The sequence below is a fragment of the Chionomys nivalis genome, chromosome 22 (assembly GCF_950005125.1).
Source record: "Chionomys nivalis chromosome 22, mChiNiv1.1, whole genome shotgun sequence".
NCBI classification, from domain to species: Eukaryota; Metazoa; Chordata; class Mammalia; order Rodentia; family Cricetidae; genus Chionomys; species Chionomys nivalis.
In genome coordinates, this window is record NC_080107.1 from 16320331 (window position 1) to 16345979 (window position 25649).

The following is a 25649-nucleotide window of genomic DNA, read 5'->3' on the forward strand; positions in this document are numbered from 1 at the left end:
TCTTTTACAGAAACCTTGGTTTATTTAAACTATTTTGTACAGATTATCTGAAAGCAACGTGTCTGAATTTAAGGGAGAGATGAGATACAACATCCATCCGGGTAGTTTAGGTCCGTGTAACTCTTCTCCTCATAGATAACCGAGGAACAAAGTGTCGGAATTTTCAAGAACTGTGAGGCTTTTGGAATGGGATCCGGGAGGACCTGAGTGTTTTACATTCTCTGATGCCAGCATCCAAGGGACAGGCACACATTGGAGAGGAAAGAACTGGGGCAGAACTATTGGAGAATTGAAGAAGTGGGAAGCCATGCCACTTTCAGTAAGTTGTTTAGCGACACTTGAAAAGGAGATCTGGGAAAAGGAGAAAACATCTGGGTCTTCCTGGGACACCATAATAGTCTTTAATCTTCTGGGTTTTTGTTTAAGATAGTCTTCAAAAATCTTCCTCTCCACTAACCTCTCTATCTTCATGGTTCTTCGGATGTCATCATGAGTTCCTCAAACAGCTGTCTTTCTTAATTTGTCTTCCACTTACAAACCTTTCCATCCTACTCCCTGCCCTCTGAGCTCACTCTCAAGCGCTGGTTCTCAGGGTGGGCACCCATCAGTGTTCCTCCCACCTCTGGACCTACTGGCATTTTTTCACTCGAACTCTGATTTACTCCACTCTCAAGAAACCTTTTCCTCAGGGGAAGCCATTGACTATACATTTGTCCTTACTGGTCAAACTTAAACTCCCTTAGGATCAGAGAAGTGACTTTTCAATTTATAGCTCCAATAAGAAAGCAGATTATTGGAAAGCATATTTGATTTTTTTAAAATATTTATTTGTTATTTGTACAATATTCTGTCTGTACGTATGTCTGCAGGCCAGAAGAGGGCATCAGACCTCATTACAGATGGTTGTGAGCCACCATGTGGTTGCTGGGAATTGAACTCAGGACCTTTGGAAGAGCAGGCAATGCTCTTAACCACTGAGCCATCTCTCCAGCCCAGCATATTTGATTTTAAACAAAGTATCAACCAGCTTAATATACACTCATGAGAGTATTCACAAATCTAAAATAGTAGATATCAAAGCATACTAGACAATGTGAGTTCATATTAGACAATGTAGATTAGACAATGTGAGTTCAGGCAGCAAGTCAACTTTCTTTTTGGGTTTCTTTGTGCTTCATTAATATGAACATAATGACTTAGCCTTGTTTATATATATTAAATATTAGATATGCTATCATCAAGCTACTGATCTGTTACAAGTACGTGCAAAAAAGTGAAAAGAATCATGTCTTACAACTTGTCACACAAAAGAAAGAATGGTAGTATATTTGACACGCTTATTTCATGTTTGACATTGCCAAACATAAACATACATAGTTTTAATTTTTATTTATTGTCTTTCTGCATTTGAAAAGATCTTTAATGGAGTTCTTCATGTACCCTTTGAATGTTACATTTAGGAATAATTTACCATATTCAATTATTTTAAATACTCCTATATTCTGATATTCTATTTTAATATCTTCAAGTACCAATACACGTTAATCAGTCCTTAAAATATTGGTTAGCCAATCTGTTTTCAGTTGCCAGAAAATTTAGTGGTATCACTTGGTTTTGGACTTTTGAATTTACATAAAATTAATATTCTATGTATGGGACATTTGTAGGGCTCAACTGCTGACAAATCCTATTGCCAAAGATGCTCGTGAAGAATTCTAACAACTGCAATTGTATGGAATGTGAGAACTAAAGACTAAGTTAGAAAACAACCTTACTTTTGCATAGCTTGGATTTTCATACCGATTTGAATATTCAAACTAACTCACGAAATACAAGGTGGCACTTATATTATACATCGTCAAAATGTGTCTCAGATATACTTCCACTGGAAAAGTGGAAAATAGCATTTGTATTTGGACTCAAGCAGTGTTTTCCCAAGTGCCTGCTCCATGCTACCAGGACTAAGGCTCATCGTCCCCTGCTGAGAAAGAGAAGAGGGAACTTCAGAGTACTCACATCAACAATCAGGAAATCCAGCCAGCACCAGGCATTGGTGAAATACATCTGGAAGCCATAGGCCACCCACTTGAGAAGCATCTCCAGGATGAAGATGTAGGTGAAGACCTTGTCAGCATATTCCAGCATGGTCTTGATGGTCTTTCGCTGCTCGATATATATGTCTTCAAAGGCCTACAGGGGAAAACATGGTATTGAACATCATCATCAAGAACAGATTTTACTTTATGCATTGGAAAAAAAAATGCAAAAGCAAGCCTTCTTTAGTCAGGGGCAGGAGGGTCATCACACCGTCCTGGCTTCACAGTTATCTACGAATGTGAGGAACACCTGGGCATTGCAGCCTATCAAAGAGACTCACGTAATTTTAAATCTGGATATTGAGACTATCCCCAAAGAGCTTGAGATGTGTGAGCAAAGGCCAGATGTTCAGATAGTTCTTTCTCAATCAAGAGGTGGTGTCATTTAGAAATAGCTCAGAATCCAGAGTGACTGGCGGTCCCCTCCCTGGAATATGTAAATAGGCTACAGGAGTCTCCTGAGCATGGGAAAGGGGGGGAGGGGAGGATTATCTCTTCACTTTCTCCAGCAGTTGTGTGGGTGTCTCTGGAAGATGCCATCTTTCTGCAGCTCTTAGGAAAGAAAGGGTATGGCCATTTTACAGGAACCCCTGAGCCTTCTAGAATGAAAAGATCTTTTTTTTTTATTAATTAATTTATTTAATTATTAAAGATTTCTGCCACCACCTCCCATTCCCTCCCCCTCCCCCAATCAAGTCTTCCTTCCTCCTCAGCCCAAAGAGCAAGCAGGTTTCTCTGCCCTGTGGGAGGTCCAAGGACCACCCACCTCCATCCAGGTCTATTAAGGTGAGCATCCAAACTACCTGGGCTCCCACAAAGCCATTATGTGCAATAGGATCAAGAACCCATTGCCATTGTTCTTCAGTTCTCAGTAGTCCTCATTGTCCATTATGTTCAGCGAGACCGGTTTTGTCCCATGCTTTTTCAGACCCCGGCCAGCTGGCCTTGGTGAGTTCCCGATAGAACATCCCCATTGCCTCAGTGTGTGGGTGCACCCCTCGCAGTCCTGAATTCCTTGCTCGTGCTCACTCTCCTTCTGCTCCTCCTTTAACACAACGCTCTTTAAAGGAAACGTCAAAACAGTGTGTGATGGCCCGGATCAAGGAGCTAAGAAAGTTTTCTTTTTAGAGAAGGAGGGCAACCAGGTTTATGACAACAGGGCTGGGCAGAAGGACTTTCGAGTTTAGCTTGGAGCTCAAGCTGGAAGACCCAGAATCCAGCTCTTGTGTGAGCAAGTGAATGGACTTTGGTGAGCTGTGGCTGAGTGTACCAGGGGGCCAACAGCTCTTACAGGATGGCCACGCCCTAGTGAGGACTCAGATACTCTCCTAACTGAGGAGATGGCAGGATGCAGGGCTCAGTCAAGCCAGAAGTGGGCTTAAAGGCCCCCAGAAGCAAGGTCGTCATCCTCTCATTGAAAACCACTCACAAACACTTTCAGAAAATGAAAAGGAAATGCAACTACCGTCACATTGCAAAATGGGAAAATGGATCGTTCTATTTTACTATATTAATGAGTATTTGATTAAATTATTCATCCTGTTAAATGAAGTCAGATGCAAACTAGGTTTGTAATACTTCCGGAAAGCAAGGTAGTCAGTCACCGCTGACTTTGGCTGGATTGGTGTGAATCAGTCAGGTGACTTCTTCCAGCAAGGGGCCTCTATTAAGCAGCCCCCACTTCAGCTGGCAACCCCACATCACATGTGCATAGCCATTCTGAAGAGGTGCCATTGACCTTTCTCTTTGCCAGTTGAGGCATTGCATGGACACTCTAAAACATTTTTTATTTATTTATTTATTTATTTTGGTTTTTCGAGACAGGGTTTCTCTGTAGCTTTGGTGCCCGTCCTGGAACTAGCTCTTGTAGACCAGGCTGGCCTCATACTCCCAGAGATCCGCCTGCCTCTGCCTCCCGAGTGCTGGGATTAAAGGCGTGCGCCACCACCGCCCGGCTAAAACATTTTTAACTAAGAAAAAAATTGCATTTACATTGTATTATATGGTTAAAATTCAGTAGACACTAATAAGTCTAGTAATGGACTTGAGAAAAAGAGAATAAAATTCTCTTATTATGCAAAAATAAAATGAACTGCCACCGGTGACGAAATGTCAGGGAGATTTTTTTTGAAATTGTATGGGAACAGACACTGTCTAAGTGTGATCCTCTCTGGCTCCTCCAGAGAGAGCAGTATAAGCAGCTCTCACGGGCCCTTCCACACATAACTTTTGCTTTCCCCAACAGTCTGTTTTATGAATGGGTAAAGTGAGGTTCAACGGAGGGAAAAGGGAAAGGATGAAGGCACAGGTACTGAGTCACATACCAGAGCACCGCTGCTGAGCAGAATCATGAAGACGATGAAGGTTTCGAACCAGTTGTGCTCCACGATCTTGTAGCACGTTTTCCTCAAGTTCCACCAGAGCTTGCCTTTGCCTTCTTCTATGCTTATCTGACAACACTTGAACTTTCTCACACAGTCTAACATACAGGACAGTGGATGAAAGGAAGGCCATTAATCATTCTGTGCCTTGGGAAGGCGGGACATGCTCTTTCGTATTACCTCATGGTGCATTAGAGACAACTTTATTTGAAGGCTAGCTTCCACTTACAGACATCAAGACCAATGAATAGGCTTTTAATGATTTATTAGATGGTTATTTATTTTTATGTGCATATAGCTATGTAATAATACACCATAAAACAATCAAATGCAGAAAAAACATAAAATAAAAAGCTCCAACTTACTTTTCTGTTTTGCCTTCGTCCCATGAGTCAACCCTACTACTGTACTTAAGAATTACATATATTTGCATTCTGATTAGTTCACTTCATGGCATAACATAACGTTTCCATCTAACCATAAAGTTTGTGAAAGATTCTATTATGCTTCTCTCCATAAGATTATGGGAAATTTTATAAATGTTCACTATTATTGAATAATTGGATTGAATAATGATCAGCAACAACGCGACAAGCCCCTCTATAATTCGTGAGTTACTAGGTAAAAAAGGCTTTTCAGCAAATATTTATTGAACAGCTGTTGTATTCAAAGAATTATACTTGGAAAAATCATAATCAGATTACAGTATGTAAAACGGCTTTGCCCTTGGGGAATGTACATTTTAGCGGGAGTGACTTTTCAGTCACAGAAAACTACTATTAAAAGGTAAAATTTTATAAACTCTCATCAATAAAGTTTAATTTTTGAATTTTATGGAACAAAATGGATTTGGGGCTAGATCTTCAGAGCTACATAAGAGTCCTATTGATAACATGAAGTGAGAAGAACCAATTAAAACATACAAACAAAAATTAGTGACTGGAAAGTCTGAGCATCATGGCCAAGGTGGTAGCAGTCAAGCCCAGGTGATTCGCTTAGAGTTGAGCATTTCATATGGCTTGATATTCAGCACTGTTGGTATATGATATAACTGACCCTCACCTGAAAGGACATAATTTTAGCTTTCTTTACAGAATCATTTTGAGAGTATTCTAATAGATGCTAGCAATGGCCCCACATAAAAGTATGCAATATATTTCAGCTTCCTTAAAACTTTCGTCTTTGCTGAAAAAAAAAATCACAAAAATATTGGACCTTGATTGATACAAGAAACTATTACTCCAGACCAGACTGAAATATATACTTTTATTAATTAGTACATTAAATCACAAACACTTGGTAAATGTCAGGTTATTTCCTTACTCATTTTAGATGCTTGTCTTTTCCTTTTCTTTTTAACAACTTCAACAGTTATGCCTCTGGATTAGCTATCTCTCCTGTTCGCTAGTTTAGCAGACCAGAAGAGTGAATTGTGCTGCCTGGGTCTTTTTTTTTTTTTTTTTTTTTTTTCCAACATAAGCTCAGCTCATCTGGGAAGAGAGAACTTTGGCGAGCAAATGCCTCCACCTGACTGATGTGTATCCAAATCTGTTGGGCATTTTCTTGGTTCATGATTGACATGAGAGGGCCCAGTTCGCTGTGCTGCTACGTTTTGACCACAGTCACGTGTTGTCGAAGGAAGCACAGAGAACAAGCTGGTGAGCCCCATTTCTCCATGGGCTCTGCTTCAGTCCTTGCCTCTAGGTTTTTGATTTGACTTCCTGCCCTGACTTCCTTCATGGTGGACTCTGACATAGAAATGGAAGCCCAATAAACTTTTTCTTCTTCAGTTTATTTTGGTCGGAGGGTTTTCATCATAGGAACAGAAAGCAAACAAATACAACAATAGCAGCACATCTCAGATCAGTACCTTTGAAAGCCAAAGAATCTAATTACATCATTTAAGCCTATAATAAGAAAAGGTACCTTTGTTCTGAGATTTAAAACAAGGCAAACTAACGAACAGTTGGTAGATAAACAGGCAAGGGTGATTAGAAGCGGTTAGGTGGTAGGTAGAGAGATGAGGACAGGTGGCAGGGAAGATGGGTAGACAAAAGAAGCATTACTGAAACCACCTGGCTGCTTGCTTACCTTCCGTGAAGCAGGCTTCTGGCTCAAGAGATTCTTCTGGTTCTGCTTCCGGCTGCTCTCCCTCTGCCGGAGCACCTATATCCACTGTACTGCCTTCGGATGAACTAGTTGCGTTCAATTTCTGAAAACCGACCCCACAGAAAAGCTTTTAAACATGTTCTCTAATCCAAACAAAGATTCCTAAATCGTGTCCCCCCGCCCCAGTCTTCTGTAAGCATTCTCTTGATCTGTAATTTAAGAATAACTTAAATACAATGCCAATCTGCTTTGGGAGAGGTGGGGGTCACAAGATTAGATACAGCACTGTAGAATATATATATATATATTTTTTTCTTAAATACAGTGCAACTTAAATAGCTTTTGTTTAAGCCCATCTATGAGGTTTCTGAAATAGAATTCTACAGAGAGCTTATGCAAACTGTCAGCCAGATGGTCACTGGGATCTTGCTTTGGCAAATTCATTTGTCAACGGTATAACTCGTTTTATTCTAAAATTGTGACCCGCCCAACAAAAGCTGCACAAGTGTATTTTCATGTCAAATGTAGAAAAGGTTGGGTCAAATGCACATAAACAGCAACATTCTAATTTTTTCCGCTTTTCATTGACATGAAAACATAGACTACTGGTTATTATTAGAGACATTCTATAACTCTCTATTTAGGAGAAGGGCAGCACATTGTTAGCTATCCAGCAAGAGCAGCTATCTCGCATTCTCTTTGGCCAATGCACTCCTGGGTTTCACTGTGCATTTGAAACTACCTGTTACTTTGGCACTCTTGCCTGTCCTCTCAAAAACGGCAGAAACAAATCATCACATGTTATTTTGTTTCCTTTGGGTTCAATCAAAATTATCCAAGGGAAACTAAGAGGTAAGAAATCGTCTCAAACATTGGCATGCATTCGCTTTCTCCAGGTCAGTCTATCCTTGGGACCAGCATAAAGAGTGGGGTCCCAGTCTTTAGCCTGATTTTACAAAGCCGCAGCCTTGGTGCAGGGCCAGGTGTGAGTGCCACATGGAACCAGAGTAGTTTAGGCCACAGCATTCTCGAACCTGTTACAATGTTATTACCATCAGTGCATAACATTAGAGGTGGCTGAGCGCCGAGAGCACCTTTACCAAGAAGATGAGGGAAGCACATGATAAGATGAACACTGACACATGGAACACTGGAATCAAATGGATGCTAGAGTTTCGATGGGAAAGACTCTACTCACACTTTGGATAATAATTATGTGGATAATTTCCTAATAAGGAGATTCTTTATTAGCATGAACACAATTTTATTTGTATGAAGTGTTTACTTAGCATGTTTTGAGTTCATATGAAGAAAGGATATGAATATAATATATATATGAAGTTGAAATGTCTTAACTAATTTAATACCAATAATATTATATACTCCTGCTTTCTAAGAATTAGTTTTGTAATTACTTAAAATTTGTCCAAACAATGTTAAAAGTTATAAGCTTATTTTCTCCTCATTGAACATTTTATGATATTAGCAGATAATAACATCTTTGCAATTAAAATTTGTATATAGTTTGTTCTTTGATGAGACACCAAACTAAAACTTATTATAAATATTCCAAGTTTTGAGGCCTTTTCTGGTTGCATATCTTTTCTTTTAGGTTTGACTCTTTCTTACATAAGTACACTTGGATTTGTAGCCATGTGATTGACTCCTAAAACATTCTTTCATCACTTGTAGAGATTCATCTAACATCAAGTTATTACACCTTAGAGTCAGATGACACAGGCTTTGTCATATACACGGTTTAGAGACCCAGCACAGGTAACGGGACAACCTGAAGTTTAGTCACATCTGATTTAACTCTATATAGTAAGAATGGAAAACATTCCTCTTAATAAAGAGGATAACAGGGGCTGGAGAGATGGCTCAGTGGTTAAGAGCACCGCCTGCTCTTCCAAAGGCCCTGAGTTCAATTCACAGTCACCGCATGGTGGCTCACAACCATCTGTATTGAGATCTGGTGCCCTCTTCTGGCCTGCAGGCAGAGCACTGAGAATACTGTATACAAAATAAATAAATCTTTTTTTAAACAAATAAAGAGGATAACATCGGAAATGCAGAATGGAGATTCTAATACAAAAATTCAGGTCCCTCTTTATGTCAGTGCTCACGTTGGCACAGGTCAATGGCTGTATCAGCACAGCCATCAGCATGATGGTTGATCTGATTGCCAACATGACAGGTTCCAGAATCACACTGGGGACAAACCCCTGAGCTTATCTGTGAGAGAATTTCTAGACAGAATTAACAGATGTGAGAGGATCCACCCCAAACGTGGACAGCACCATGCCATGGGGTTGGGGGTCTTCACTAAATGAAAGGAGAAGGTGAGCAGAGAGACAGCAATCAATGTTGTCTGCTTTGTGCCTGTGGATGCCATGGGACCAGTTAGCTCATACTCTGACAACTGTGCCTTCCTTCCTGTGATGGATATATCCTCAAACTGAGAGCTGAACTCTTCCATGCTTCCTTAAGTTGCTTTTGTGAGTATCTTATCACAGCAATGGGAAAATTAACTAATACAACCAATAGTAAGTATGGCTTAGATACTCAATAAATATTACTTGGAAATGAATGGATGGGTGGATATATAAATGAAGGCTTCATAACAGAATGACGTCTGGTACTCTATGTTTTGAAGTAGCCACCACATAAAATGTCATAGGATTCAAAATCTTCAAAAGTTTCTCTGCAACGCCAGCTCTCACCCCTATGACCACATATCTGGGTTGTCAATATTTTAAAAGATGTCATGAAGACCAAAATCACCAGAATTCATCACTTTTTTTCCCTATTTCACAACCATCGTTTGTCCTCCCTTAAATGTATGAGTCCCTCCACTTCCTAGTTTCTTCCGCTCCACCGTTTCACTAACTTGGGTGTTCTGGACATTTCATAATTTTTTTCTGATTTTTCATTCATTTTGGCCTTTCAAAAAGGATGGGCAGAAATATTTCAGAGAGAGAAACGAAGTCTTTGCCACACACATGTGAGCTAATTTAGGGGCATTAACAGTACCCTGAGCCTTATGGATGAGGCTGTGACAATACAGTTCAGCCCCCACAGCTTACTCTGAGTCCCAATTTGCTCTTCATTGAATGAAATAAAAGTCACCAATCCAATGACTTGTTTTCAATACCTTGTTGAAATTTTTTTTTTTTTTGATTTTTCGAGTCAGGGTTTCTCTGTGGTTTTGGAGCCTGTCCTGGAACTAGCTCTTGTAGACCAGGCTGGTCTCGAACTCACAGAGATCCGCCTGCCTCTGTCTCCTGAGTGCTGGGATTAAAGGCGTGCGCCACCACCGCCCGGCTGAAATTTTTTTTTAAAAAAGTCAATTTGCTCTATTTAGAGTTCATCATACCTCAAAGTAAACAAGAATTCTCTTTATGTGTTTTTCTGTTTTTTTGAAAAATATTTACAGGTCTTATCTGTGGATAATTTAGTCAAAGCCCTTCTCTGTTTTCTCTTCCTCAAACCATAGTGAAAAAGAAATTTACATAACTCCTTTTCATTATATCGAGGCTCTTCAGTGCCATTAAAGAAGCAACAGAAAAATTTTGCAATGAACTTCAACACTCAGGGTATTACTTTCATACAGAGTGTACCTTAAAGTGTGTTTTGTGATTCTGGGATAGGCACCTCACTAGGTTTAAGGTTTGGGGGCAGAAGACTGTATTTTTGTCATTACCATATCCCTCGCACCAATCACCCGTTCTTGTCATTAGGGAACGTTTCTTGTGTCAATGATTGTGAGACCTCACGACCTATTTATGGACTTCAGCTTCTTAAGTACTTCTACTTCTTCCTGCTTGATTGATTCTTCCAGGTTCAAAGGAATATAATTAATCGCAGAGTATCAAGATTCCTTAGATATTCAGGGATGTTAAATGATGATCAACAATTCTTAAAGTTAGGAGCGCCTCCTGGAAATCAGGCTGCTAAGTATTCATTCATAATTAAGAGGAGCCCATGAGGTCAGCTATAAGGAAAATTACTTCTGAATCAGTTGGTTTAGATCTAGTTTCCTTCTCTCTGCCCTAAGTATGTAGATTTACCGTTCCAGAGCGAACGCAACCCCTGAAGCAGCAGCTGCCCCTCCCCTTTCCCAAGGAGCAATAGCATACTGTCTTCCACACATGTTAGTGTGTGTACTTCCGCTTGTGGTGTTTAATTTACTATAGCAAAGACCATGCTGCACAGCGAGGCATCACAACACTATCCAGTGGGCTTACTCACCTTGTCAATGTCAGAGCTAATGAGTGGCTATGCCCTAGACTTTCTGTACTCTATTCTTCTACAGCATTCTCGGAAATTTCTCTGATGATTCACGAGTAAATGCAACCTTAGTGAATATGGAACATTTAGCAGACTGGATGTATGACTCAACATTATAGATTTGAGATAGTGTTTATAATACTGCTGACTTAGATGAATCGTAGCTAAGAACCTCAGTGTCGAGTCATATTCATAATTCCTGTATATGTTAATGTAGAAGAAAACATGCATTGAAATATCTCATGAATAAAAACCTTATCACAAATCATACTGGAGACGACCAACAAAAACTGATGATCAATAAAATTTCTCATTTCAATTTAATCATTCTGTTGTATGGGAGTTAAATGTTATCATGTTGATAAAATATGTTGCTTAAAATGTATTAAAATCTTACAAAATAAATGAATTAAGAACTATAGAAACCATAAACTTCAGATCAGTTCCTAGCTAAGATGATCCTGACCACCGTGTGAATTTGCCACTTAGAGCTGTCAAGTGTATATCATTTTCAGTCACTGATGGAACTTGTGTTCTCTGGCTCTCTTTTTTGGCTTTTTGAGACAGGGTTTCTCTGTGTAGCCATAGCTGTCCTGGAACTCACTCTGTAGACCAGCCTGACCTCAAACTCACAACTCCTCAGTGCTGGGATTAAAGGCGGAGTTTACATTTTTAAGCAAAGTGTCTCCATTTCAGCCTGTCTGGTAGTACCCTGATCTGGGTATCATACATTGGAAAGTGCTGCAAAGTAGGAAAGCAAAAGACAAGCGGGCTATAATAGATCATTTAGTTAGTTTTCTATTTCCCTCTGGCAATACTGAAATATTTGAATTTCCTTCCATACCTAACTTAGTAGGAAATAAATGGGTAGAATGATATTGTTGAAGCAACATTTGCCCAGTTAAACTTGGACAAAATATGGGTACAATACAAGACTGAGATGATAGATTATATATGAACAGTCATAGAGGGTAGCTATATAAACCAGCAGCAATGAATCTCATTAGAAATAGGAAACATATTCGGGTTAAAAGCTACATTTTATGAACTGCTCATATTGATGATACTTATCATTATTATTAAGTAGTTATTCAAAATTCTATAGACTGAGCAGCGAAGAATCACGTTTCTCTTGCTGATCTAATAATACCAAACTACACTATGGCATGTTTTTGGGATGTGTATGTGTGTTGTATGTACAAGGTCATGTTGTTCACATGTATATGTTGGTGCATGTATATCTGTGTGTGCATGGAAAGGTCACAGGTTGATATTGTGTGTTTCTCCACTGCTCTCTACTTTAGTTTTTGAATCCGGGTCTCTTACTGAATCCAGAACTCAGTGATTTGGAAAGGCTGACTTGGCAGAAGTCCCAGGTATCCCCTTGTCTCTGTCTCACTCCAGTGTTGGGGTACAGACACTCACTGCTGTCCCTGGCTTACACATGGACTCTGGAGATCCAAATTCACACTCTTGTGCCTGCATAGCAGGCATCTCACAATCGTAGCTATTGCTCCTGACCTTACTATCCCATCTTTTAAGTTTAAAGATTACAATTTCAAGTTTTCTTTTCTTTATCAACAATAAATTATTATTAAACTGCAGTGTGCCAAATTAATAACCCTCCAGAAAGCCAATGAACATAAATATTTTTAAAAATAATTAAGTCCTGATTGGAGAAGAGTTAAGAAAACTGTATTTCACATTTGTTTGTTACTATAAAGGTAAGTTGTTTTTAAATGTAATTAGTAAGTGCTGTGCAAAATTCTGAGAACAAAATATGTCCTAACTTAATAGTAATAATAAAACACCAGGATTTAAAAAATCTGCATTACCTCAAATGTAGATTAAAACAAGTATTCCATTCTCTACTGTTTTACTGTCAAAGAATGGCGAATGTTTAGTCCTGGGTCCTGCTGCTAGCATATACTGCAGGAGCTCCAGTTGATTTTACAGGGGTGATGCTAACATCCAACATTGGAGGGCATGGTCTGATTGGGTGATGGACTTACAGCCACAGTGACACAGTGACATTAAAAAGGAAGAGTTGATATTTCCCTTACAATCAGGAATTACAAAATATTGTCAAACCAAAACATCATGTTCATTAGGGTGATTTAACAACAACAACAAAAAAACCATTTTATTATATATGGTGGATATTTTATTACAAACTTTAAATCCTAGATGACAGGCTTTAAATTAAGTTTCCTTGGAGTTGCAAAAATGATTTATATTGCAGTAGACGACCCTCAGCAGATATCTGTGTGTCTAGCCCATTTTGGTCTGATAGCAAAGATATGTAGAGTTTTTTTTTTTCTTTATCACTACCCCACTGAAAATTTTTCCCATGAGGGCTACTCATTTTCTGACAATCATGAGTTATTATCCACTGATATCATCTCTACCAAAGCTTGCTCACATCTAATCTGCATGCTTTAGACTCCTCCATGCCTTTCATGTGGGAATTTAGTACGTTCTTGTAGGGATTGAACCATATTTCCAAAAGAGATTGTAAAAGACTTAAAAAAAAGTTGAAGATTACAAGAATCAGTTCTCCTTTGATCTGCTGATACACTGCCTCAAGACTTTAAAAGGTCATGTACTCGATTATCCTTTCCCTAAAGAAAGTAGAAAGTGGGGCTGGAGAGATGGCTCAGAGGTTAAGAGCATTGCCTGCTCTTCCAAAGGACCTGAGTTCAATTCCCAGCTACCCACATGGTGGCTCACAACCATCTGTAATGGGGTCTGGTGCCCTCTTCTGGCCTGCAGGCATACTCATAGAAAGAATATTGTATCCATAATAAATAAATAAATATTAAAAAAAAAGAAAGTAGAAAGTGGAATATTCAGAGGCTGAGGGAACTAACCTTGCCTCTTTATAAGAAACTAGGAAAAGGAAATCATTACCTTAAAGACAACAAAGAAATGTTAATAAAGAATTAACATTTAATAGGGGAAAAACTGCATCTTAGATATTTTATACACTATTCTTCTGACAGAAGCAGGAGTACTAGCAATTGAATTTTCTTCCAAAGCATCAAAGAATGTTTTGATAATGTTATGGTATTTCCTCCTTTCAAAAAAGCTCAACATTATTCTATTATGAGCTATTTTACAGTTTTAACATCACTAATTCTAAGTGATAAAGTATCTTACTAATATTTCTACAAAAATTGATGGAACTGGAAGAAACAATTTGGTTTAAATATCTGTGCACAGAATTCAGTATTAGATCATGAAAAGTTCAATAGAAAGAGCTTCCAGAATAGTTACACACAGTAATGGGGTTCTCTCATTAATACAAACAGAGACAAGCACCCACTGTGATTTTCCTATGGAGGTCTTTATGAAGCATGGTGCATGTGCACTATGCCATGGACTAAGCTTGATAGGAGCTGTGGAGAAGGGGTTGAGAAGGAAGTTACAGTGGGTAAAGGGATGAGGATGACGGACTCCAGATCTGTTTTCTCAATAAGCACACCACATAAAGAGAGGTGGAAGACAAAATTCTCCTTCCTTCCTTCCTTCCTTCCTTCCTTCCTTCCTTCCTTCCTTCCTTCCTTCCTTCTTTCTTTCCTTCCTTCCTTTCTTCCTCCTTTCCTCCTTCCCTCGTCTTTCCTTCCTTCCTTCCTTCCTTCCTTCCTTCCTTCCTTCCTTCCTTCCTTCCTTCCTTCCTTCCTTCCTATCTTCCTTCCCTTTACTCCTCCTTCCCTCCCTCCCTCCCTCCTTCCTTCCTTTTTTCCTTTCTTTCTAATTTTTATTTTGGTGAATGAATACATTTCTTTTCTAGGAATTTTACGAGTAAATATAAACAGACTCTCTAAGGGAATCATTCTAAATGCAAAAAGGCTTTTGGTCAGTTTCTAAATAAAGCATTGCCCTTTCCCCAAAATGAAGCGGATGAAAATTATACCCTTGGCGGCAGCAACAAAATGCGAACACTCCCATTCATTTACATTATTATCACATTGAAAGTATGTTGAGAAATTTGCATGTGGGTGAGGGATCGCTTTAATTTGCATATTACCCTTTAGACACCGAGCAGAATATAACCAACAAAACACACTTCCTGGGGATGTATTTTAAAAGTAGTGGAAGGAAACAAACAAACAAAAAAAAAATACAAAAACAAAGAGGCAGAAGCTTTTCTACAGTGTTTTTTTGAGCACCTACAAGCCTCCTCCAGGCCACTAGCATGTTCCAAACTTGTGACATGAAGTGGAAGTCACAAACTCCGCAAAGGCATGCACTTTCCCTTTTAAATGAGTAGATAGTTTCTATTAAAATCTACACAAAGAAATTAGCAGCTAAATTCGTTTTCCTTCAAACAAAAGAAAGAAGTTGGGGTTGTCAGCCTTGCCTGACCATGCTCTAAACGACCCAACCTAGGAGCAGCTGTGCATGTCCTTATAGTACTGCCAATGGATGGGCGAGGGACGCAGCTGAGTAACATGCAGGCCAGTCAAGTCATTTCGACACCGAGTATATTTATATATGCACAACTTGCTTTGGTAACCTGGGTAAAAGTGGTGGCTCGAGCCTCTGGCTGCTTAAAAAACACCAGAGAGGCATTCTTGTCGGCTCCAGCTTGGTCTCACGCCTGGGAGAAGTAAGAATGGTCAGAAGTGAAGGTCACCGTATTATAGCACTAAATTTCTCTGTGAAAGGAGGTTATCGTTCAAGCATGGATGCAGAATTGTTCCAAAAGTTAAAAAGAGAAACAGGCATCAAGAATCATAACAGGAATTGCACTAAAGATAGTCAAAGCCCCCAGAATTAGGACATGAATTTTAAACAATATATTCAAGGTACCACAGAAAGCTGATAAAGAGTCAAACTAATTTGGGAAAAACACAAAAGAGTACTTAATTCAAATGACTTCACACCCTCTGGACCATTCAGTTATTTACTCTTCAAAAATACATTGATTCAGACATTCATTTTTCCTTTTAACTCAGGGGTTAATAAGAAAACACAACAAGCATTCACTGGTATTGATAAAATCATCTCACAAATCAAAGACTGTCTTATGAAGACACTGCGTTGGTAAGTTCAGAATTTGTGTTCAATAACATATGAAGGCTTCCTGTGCATACAAGGGTTGATTGCACTCAATTGGGTTAGATACAATTCCCTATCAGAAACGTCTCTTCCTTAAAAAAAAAAAAAATCAACTTTAGAAAACACAAAACTAAATACCATCAAGCTAAGCTCCAAGTCAGTTTAGCATGAGTTAATAGATCTTGAGAAACTAGATACTGTTCTTTTATGAAGTATTTCACTACAGGCAAGAATACAACAAGATGAGAACAAGAACCATTTTTTCATTAGTTATCTTTCAGTAATACTAAAACCATTATTGTGGAGAATTATAAGGAAGAAAGCAAACATACTGAGGCAGTATCCTAAACCTCTTTTTAAAATGCTTAGAAAAATTCATATAAATACTGTGAGTTAGGAAAGCGACTATTTGAAAAATTAAGCCATGATGACATTTGCCTAGCCAGGATAATCTAACATTAAATTATCAATCATCTCTATACATGAATGTTACAGTAGATATTTCCTGTTTTCTTTCAGGGAAGCAACATATAATATAAAATATCTAATAGTGTTAAAGCCACAGAAGCACGCACCAAGATAAGCCTTTAAGATTCCTACCTCCTTGCTTTCCTCCATATCTGATTCGCTGCTGAATTCTTCCGTATTTAAATTTTCAAAGTCAGACTCTCCGACGGCAATGGGCACAGTCACAGTGAGACTGGGGTTGTTTATGAATGACATGTAATCACTCTCATCTACCACATACTTCTCCACGCTGCTGCCTATGCCACTGGTCGTCCCGTTTCCATCTTTGAGGTAATTGAGGTCTTTGCCTATTTCTATGGTCGTGTGGTTGGAGATACAGCTGTCTTTCTTGTTGTTCAGATCTTCAAGGGGTTTGATTTCATCCAAAGCCTTCTGCTTTCTCACGAAGGCCTTCTCAATGAATTCACGGATCTTCCTTTTAACAAAGTCGATTCCCCTTTGCATCCTGCCCACAGCTATCTGGAGGTTGTTCATCTCATTGTCATCATCTGTGGCGGCAAGGTTGTCAGAGCTGAAGGAGCTGAGGAGCAAGGCCAAGAAGAGGTTCAGAACCTAAAAGAGAGTGGAGGGAGAGCAATCAGACAGCCTGCTTTCCTTGAGTCCACTGTGAGACTTGGCATTCCCTTCAGACATCCCCTTAAAGATGGAGTCTCCTGAAACACAGCGAAGTAAAAACAAACAGCTGGCTGACAGCAAATACTATTCAGACTCTATTTCTGGTTCATTTCAAAATCACTAAGCTGCCATGGCATGGAACTTCTTTATTAACTTTACATCCAGAAGAATCTAGACGACCCCACAGTCAAAGAAACACATTCTTTCAGACACTTGCTATTTTGAACACATAATCTGTATTTCTTAGGACAGTGAATATATATTCTAAGTTTATTCCTCAACCCAAATAGAACTCCTGCCTACTTAAATCTGTTTTGACTTCTGCAGCATTGCAACATTTTCCACTTTGGTAACATGCTAAATTCCAGAAAAATGTATTTATTGCTGGAACGACAGTCCTAATTTTTCCAAAAAACTTTGTAGTAGCTGTCTGTGTTCATGTAATAGAAATACGATAAAGATGTAGATGCTATAAAATAATATTGTTGCAGGCAACAGAGGAATCAGGTATTGTTGGGAACATAGCTGTCTTCATTTCTTCCCCAGGGTTTGAGTGACACCATCCTTGATTATTCAGAATAAAATAGGACAGTGATGAAATGCAAGGCTATTAGTACAAAAGTGGACTCTGGAAGATTCTAGTTAAAATTTCAGTGACAATGGCAGTGATGTGTGTAAGGTTAGAAGAGTCAGTGAGGATGAAAACAAGTCATGTCTATATTGACCACCTGTCAATCACCCTGCCGTGGCTCCGACAGCCGTACTGAGACCTTCCTGTCCCTCTACTTCAGGCATCTATTAATATCTTTGTTCTACTCTGACTCACCTTTGAATTTCTTTTTTTTTTAAATATTTATTTATTTATTTATTATGTATACAATATTCTGTCTGTGTGTATGCCTGAAGGCCAGAAGAGGGCACCAGACCCCATTACAGATGGTTGTGAGCCACCATGTGGTTGCTGGGAATTGAACTCAGGACCTTTGGAAGAGCAGGCAATGCTCTTAACCTCTGAGCCATCTCTCCAGCCCCCACCTTTGAATTTCTTACTTGGGTAAAGAAATAGATAAAATAAGAAAAAAATATTAAATACTCAATCTGAGTTTTTATCTGTAAGAAAGGTGAATTAACAGTGCCACAATTATATTTGGATTTAATTTTGTAAGGTTTATTAATGGAATGTCCTTGTCTATCATGAAACATTTTATCTATGTCATTGAATCCTCCCCTATGATGTTCAATATTGGACTTGGCTTTCTTGTTTCGTTTTACTTCTAATCAACATACAATGCTAACATGTATTTGTAGAGTAACACTGTACTTTGAGATATATACATTCCTTTTAGTAAGTAGCTTCTTGTAAACAGATCACAGCCCAGTGAGTTCGGTTTTCAGGATTTTCAGGATTATGGGCTGTCTTCTCGCCCTCTCTCTGGTACTGTCTGAAGTGGAGCAGGCTAGCTGTTGAGGAATGGGGACACTCAACGATTCTATGGAAAGAATCTATAGCCTTCCTCCAACAGCCAGGGAAGAACCGGAGCCACTTGCTGACAATCAAGATATGGAGCCTTCTTGAAAGCTGTTCCTCTCATCTCAGTCAAGATTGTGGCCGCATTAAACATCTTGACAGCAATTTCAAGACTGGCTGAGCTTCAACAGCTCAGATGCTCTTAATCCTTAGCTTGCATCCATGGAAACTGCCCAGTCTTCAGGGTTTGCTGTATGAGGTTTTGTTCCTTGTACTATCCTGTTTGCCAGCTGCAGAGAGCACTGACTGTTCCTTAGTTTGGGGACAAACGTCTTTGTCCCTATAGCTTAAATCTTACACCACAGCTATTTCAGATCCACCTTCTTTAATGAAAACTGAGCCTTCCTAGCAAAACAATATTTCCATTATGCGAAGGTAAAATACAGTGCTTTGCTTTCAAATTCTGAACACGGACCCTTATCTCAGCTAATGTCCTGACACTGAGTTTCATTTTTCTTATTATCATATCCTTGCTTTGAAGACCCAGCACATAGTTGACTTACTAAAGAAATTATAAAGACTGAAATTTATAAATACAGAAATTAATAAATTATAAATTGTTTCAAGTCAATGTTACTGACTCATGCTATAATTCCTAGGTATGAGGAGCCTTTGAATATCAGTCTGCAGTTGAGAGGTTCAGTAAGATTTCATCTTGAATTTTGAGGAGACCCAAAATTAAAACATTTTCCAAAGATACCATTGTTAACAATTGTAAATAAAATGAGTGTGTTATTTTGTTTATACTTCCATATTAGTATGGAAATATAAAACCAGGAGCATTCTTCACCATAGAAGAGTAGGGAAGAATTTTGGTTCAAGAGGCATTTTGGCTCAAGAGGGTGTGCAAACCACTGGTGTCTAATGCATGCACGGCTCCTGCAATCTTATGTAATAGGCAAATGGAAATAAATGCCTTCCAAAATAATCCTTCCTAAAGCATAAAACATTCTTCATTCAAACAGTTGTAAAACTATATTATTTGTGACTGAATAGAAGAAACATAATTTTACTACTTACCACGAGGTTGCCAATCACCATGACCATCATGAAGACAGTGAGACACATGGTCTGGCCCGCGACCTCCATGCAGTCCCACATGGTCTCTATCCACTCTCCACACAGCACGCGGAACACGATCAGGAAGGAGTGGAAGAAGTCGTGCATGTGCCAGCGTGGAAGCTCACAATCGTTGGAAATCTTGCAGACGCATTCCTTGTAGCTCTTTCCAAACAGCTGCATGCCAACCACGGCGAAGATGAAGACGATGATGGCCAACACCAGGGTCAGGTTGCCCAGGGCGCCCACCGAGTTGCCGATGATCTTGATGAGCATATTCAGTGTGGGCCAGGATTTTGCCAACTTGAAGACTCTAAGCTGGAAAAAAATAATGGAAGAATATTGTTAATACCTTGCCCTGGAGAAGCATCTGTATTATTATTTACAGCAGAAATATATGGCAAATATTTATCAACTGTAGAATGATGGATTATTCGTGTGCCAAAGAATTATCTGCCAGATGTAGCAGATATTGTATATTGCACACACACACACACACACACACACACACACACACACACACACACGGTCAGGTGGTAAGGAGGGAGGGGATACTCTAGAAGCATTTGCATTCTTTTCATCATCGTTGCTTGTTTGTTTTTAACTAAGACATTTAAAGGTCGTGTAGGTCAATCCACCGCGAGTCACTTTCAAAGAAGTAGAGCTAGTTTTTAACAGCCCAGAGTGACAGTGTTTTTCAGTATAGTTGAAGGATGTATGGCACACACTGCATAAGTTAAAATAGAAAGATGAATGCGTTTCTTGGAGGGTTTGCATGCTTTTCATCCAGCTGCATCTTTAGTGGCTATAATATTAGACTATACTTTTTTAGGATTTATGTTAGAAGGATGCTTAAGCCGAAAGTTGCGCCTTTTCAACCTTGATGTCTTCAGTAAGTTAAGAATGAAGTCATTATAGAGTTTACATGTCCCCTTGTCACTGCACCTGGCAAATTGGTGGTGTTGGTTGGCAGAGGTCCCTTAAGCATCATCATCAGTTAAATAGCAGAAGCATTTTATTTCTGATGCTTAAGTAAACATCAGGCAGACAGTAGTGCAGTATCTAATGCCACCTAAGCGCCTCATAGGAGTGAGTAGAAGCCCAGATTGCTTAATTCATTCCAAGGGATAATTTATGAAAAAGCACTTGGTACATTATGCAAGATTATAATAATACTGGGATTTCCAGTTCCCTACATTGTATCAATTATCACAAAGATTTACTAAACATTCTTCCTAGAAAGTCATTGTCTATATCAACCTGTCATATAACTATTCTAATTGTTTTCTGCAGTTCTTGCATCCTTCTAGTTTCTGATTAGATCCATAACTCTCATTGAAGACTAGGGAAAGATATCATAGTTCTAAGGAACTGAGCTCAAATTTGAACTCTGAAATTCATAAGGGAAGTACCAAATAAACATCAAATCAATGTCTCGAGATTAATTAGCAGTGGAATAAGTCACCTATAAGAATTTTTATGTAACTATACTCAACCTTTATTATTCGAAAATAGAACCAAGCCCCAGTCAGAACATATACAATAAAATATACCAAACCCTTAACAGAAGTGTGTCAAATCGTGTGTAGTCTTTTAATTTAAAAAGAATCCAATAGTTACAAAATAAAAAGATCAAATGAAAGATAATTAATTTAAAATCAAAATACACTGTAGGTAGTGCTTCTCAGAGAGCAGGTTTGATAGCTTTCTGATGTGGTTGAAGGAAAAATATTCAAGGAGAATTTTGTTTTATTTTCCTCCTTCCCCACACCCTATTCCACGTATTAGTTTCTCAGGGGATGAAGTAGACAATCCAAGGCCCCAGCAGCACCTCATGCTAGGTTACACAAATCAGACAACCGTGTTGACTATGGTGATTGTAATCTGGATTGATTTGTGACTCCTCCTCCCTTTTCTTCCACCAAACTCATCATTTGATTGCAAGAGAGAGAGAGAGAGAGAAAGAGAGAGAGAGAGAGAGAGCCATTATTGGTTGTTCATTGGAATAGAACAATATATTTATCAAAGCCATCAGGAAGAAAGCACTGCATTTCACGGAAGGGCACTACATTTTCATATGTTTTCAAATTATATTCTACTTTTGAAATATGTTGAGCCTCTTATTAGGAAAGAAAGAAGACTAATTAATTACAAAGTTAAGTACAGATACTGATAATTAGTTACCAGCCGGAATGATCGGAGAACTGACAATCCTTCCACGTTGGCCAGACCGAGTTCCATTAAACTAAGGCTCACAATAAATCCATCAAAGATATTCCAGCCTTCTTGGAAGTAATAATATGGATCCATAGCGATTATCTTGAGAAACATTTCTGCTGTGAAGATCCCAGTGAAGACCTAAATGAGAAATGCGGCGGATTATAAGAATGCCTACTCTCGAAAAGAAACAATGCAACTAATAGCAAATCCAACCCAAATTCTGGATTTTAAAGCTTGGTTTGCATGCCACAAGCTGATACTTTCACATGTTTTACATGCAACCTAATATTTAATTGCTCATTATATTTAAGGTTTGCCAGGTGATAAAGTATAGATTCATATATTTAATGAACACTCTGATTTTGATACAAAAAGTGCACCCGGCATACTGAGCTCAGCTGTGGCTAATCTCTCTTGTCCTCCAAAACTTCACCAGGTGCTTCCCCAGAAGCACAGACTTTGGTTGCCAAAGTACAACAGGTTGGCCCTCTTCCATGGATCTGCAGTTGAAACTGGTGTTAAGGAGACTTCATGGGAACCGTAACAAGCATAGTCACTTGTGTTTTTAAAGACAGTAAACATTTTTAACAATTGTTAATTTTGGAAAATAAAATCAATCTTTTCCATTTCCATTTTCTACAATTGCTTCAATCCTTCTTTCTCTTCCACTTATCTCGACTTCTTTACCCTTTACACTTAGTATTTCTCACTGGTGATTGGAGTTAGCCAACCTGATTTTTGGCTCTCATTACCCAACAGATTGCTTTTATATCCATACTTGACGTTTTTCTTCTTATTAAAATGGAAGCTGCACCCCTGTTCTGAGCTAATCTTCCCCTTTGTGGTAACTGCCTCTTGAACTTTATGAAGTATTTGCTTTCTTTAGTGACCTGTAGTCTGAATCTGTTCCCACTACTGGTTGTTTCCCTGTTAGGATTTTACAGAAAACAACAGAGACTCCATCCTTCCCTCACATTAAAAATACCACCCCTACCAACCAATAAACTCTTCAGGACCTTAGTTGCCCTTTGGCTGCTGCGATTATTATCCTCTTAAAGACCAATACATTTTAAGAGTTTGTGTGCTATCAAAATCCACTAGTTCTGCTCTTCCAAATTATTATGTTTATGTAAAGTGAGAAGTGGATTTATCCTAAAGCAGTCTCTTTCTTTGAGAACAAGTTTGGCCCAAAGTTGCCATCATACATAGTGAACTGTAACCTAGTTTGATTTGTAAATAAATTGTCAACTAAATTAGACTGTACCCTATAACCAAGCTACTGAGTCTCAGTTAATTGTAGCAACTGAATGCCTATTAAACCAATGAAAAACCTAGAGACGTTAAAAACCTTGATCATAATTGAAAACATGATGATGAGACAGGTGACCAATTCAATCTAAGGTCAACTATAAGACAAACAGGCTGTTTCTGCACGAAATTTCCTCAGGCTACAAAAAGGCATGTGCCCAATGGGGCAGAGCGCTTGGAAGAAGGCCTTCTTGGGAAAACTTCCTGATCCACAATCTCTTTTTTCTCAAATGATTTGTTAAATCAAAATGATCTCCATTGGGAAAGTGGGGAAAAGATGGGAGGAAAAAAATGGAGTGTGTATGATATTTAATATAGAACTTCATATAAATATGTTGTTTATTGCACATACTTTATTGTGTCACCTGTAACCTATTAGAAATAAAATAAACAATATACGTAGTGTTCAATTCAAATATAAGAAATGTATTATGTTTTAAGGTATTTGTTTGAGGCTCATGAGAACTTAATATGCATTTCATATTATATATGAATGTACATTCTCAAATTTCTAGTATAATCTTATTTTTCTTAATAATGTTTTCACTTACTTATCATGTGTGCTTGGAGAACCACATGTTTAAAATGGCACACCAGTGGACAACTTACAGAAGCTGGTTCTCTTCTACCTTTTGGGGTCAAGTGTCCAATTTAGGTCATCACTCATCAGACTTGGTGAAAAATCTCTTTTTCTTGCTGATTCATCTGGATGGCACTAATTTTGTTTATGCTTTTTATTTTTTTTGCTTTGAGGTAGGATCTCCCTATGTAGCACAGATGGCCCTAGAATTTGTGACCTCCCTGCCTTCATCTCACAACTGCTGGGATTACAGTTATGCGCCATTATGCCTGGCCATAATTATCATTATAACAGAGAAGCAACTTAAATTCATTTCTAAATCAAATTACACTTGAATCCTTTGCACTACATTTAAGTGTAGCAATCTATTTTTACTGCTTAAAAAAAGATACAGGAGAGGATCAGAAAGTTGTTATCTTATTGGACAGTAACACATAAAATGAATATAAACATTCATGAACCAGTAGGAAGAGGAACCCTCAAGGAGTCTTACCAAATTCCCCACAGACAGCACACTGCTGAATTGCTCCGTCATGGGGTAGTGCTCCATAGCCATGAAGAGTGTATTTAACACAATGCAGATGGTGATGGCCAGGTCAACAAATGGGTCCATCACTACCAGATTGACAAGGTGTTTTACCTTTAGCCATGGCTTACAACAGTCCCAAATCAGGCACATGTTAGCAAATTTATACCAGCAGGGTGGGCATTTCTGTCTGGATTCTTCAAGTTCTGGGGAGGAAAAAGGAAATATATTCATGAAAACTCTTTACTTTCTATTCACCAGTCTTTGGTGTAAGTTGAAAGTAATTCTTTAAAAATAATCTAAATGTATTTTTAGAAGAGAAGGTAATCTGATGAAAGAGGAAAAATTATGTGTTTGCAGTCACAGGAAGGGTAGGCACAGAAAGGCTAATAAATTTCTCAGGGATCCTCAGATAAACATAGTTTCTAAGACTCTATTTTCAATACTGATTTTTTTCTTTGAAAAAAATTGTCTACAAGGTTACAAGAAACAAAGTGGCAGAACTTTCATTACACACATGTCCATCTATATTCCAGATAGAACAAGGGGTAGTTACCAATGATTCCCCAGAGGACACCCTAACAACCTCAGCGAGTCACAGGAAACCTCAGTCTCTCAGATATCATTGGAGGGATTCTAATGAGTGACATTTAATGGAATTGCTCCTCTGAGTTAAAAAAGAAAAAAACCTCTCACGCTAATAATAAGTTTTAGTTACATGGGCTTGCATATTAAGTTCAACAAGTTTCTTGTACTTTCTATACATCAATAACCAGAAAGTACCAAAAAAAAAAAGGGGGAAATAATTGATTGAATAAATTGGGGTCCTCACTGTTAGCATGCTAACACATTACAAAAATGAGATTCAGGTACTATTAATAAAATACAAGATTTAATACAAAAATATTCATAGAATTCATACATGTCTATTTATTTTTACTTTTAAGGTACTGAAATCTGTAACCATTGTATCAAACACACAGCATAAAATTGCATGTTAAAATGTTAAGGAAACATTGCTTTTATGAAGGATTTAAGCTAAATGGCATTGTAGTATCAAACTTCTCTGACTATCGTCTATTGACTATTGACTATTTTTGATCATTTCTTCTAAAATTAAGCAACTCAGAGACCTTCTAAATGTCACCTGCTTAGTAAATATTATCATCATCTCTATCTTCCTTTGGTAGAATGCTCACTTAGTGAAGTCTTCGGTGGGAAAGGATATCAAATCTGTTGGTTTCTGACAATGTCATTTTAGAAGATTACCTCCTTTACCAAACACGTAACCATCCCTTCTTACCATTAACAGAAGGCAACTTCCCTCTTTGTTCATTCCATGGTG

General features: G+C 38.4%; 1 protein-coding gene across 4 annotated transcripts in view; it reads right to left on the bottom strand.

Moving 5' to 3' along the window:
- The window catches only part of Scn2a (sodium voltage-gated channel alpha subunit 2), a 118645-nt gene that overhangs the window by 17734 nt on the left and 75262 nt on the right, over positions 1–25649 (bottom strand). For all 4 annotated transcript variants that reach the window (XM_057755559.1, XM_057755555.1, XM_057755556.1 and 1 more), the window contains exons 14-20: positions 24272–24510; positions 21855–22028; positions 19632–19988; positions 16541–17020; positions 6569–6689; positions 4421–4575; positions 2017–2190 (exon numbers count right to left, since the gene is read on the bottom strand). In XM_057755559.1, the coding sequence (XP_057611542.1) occupies positions 2017–2190; positions 4421–4575; positions 6569–6689; positions 16541–17020; positions 19632–19988; positions 21855–22028; positions 24272–24510 (1700 nt within the window). The remainder of the gene's footprint in view (positions 1–2016; positions 2191–4420; positions 4576–6568; positions 6690–16540; positions 17021–19631; positions 19989–21854; positions 22029–24271; positions 24511–25649) is intronic.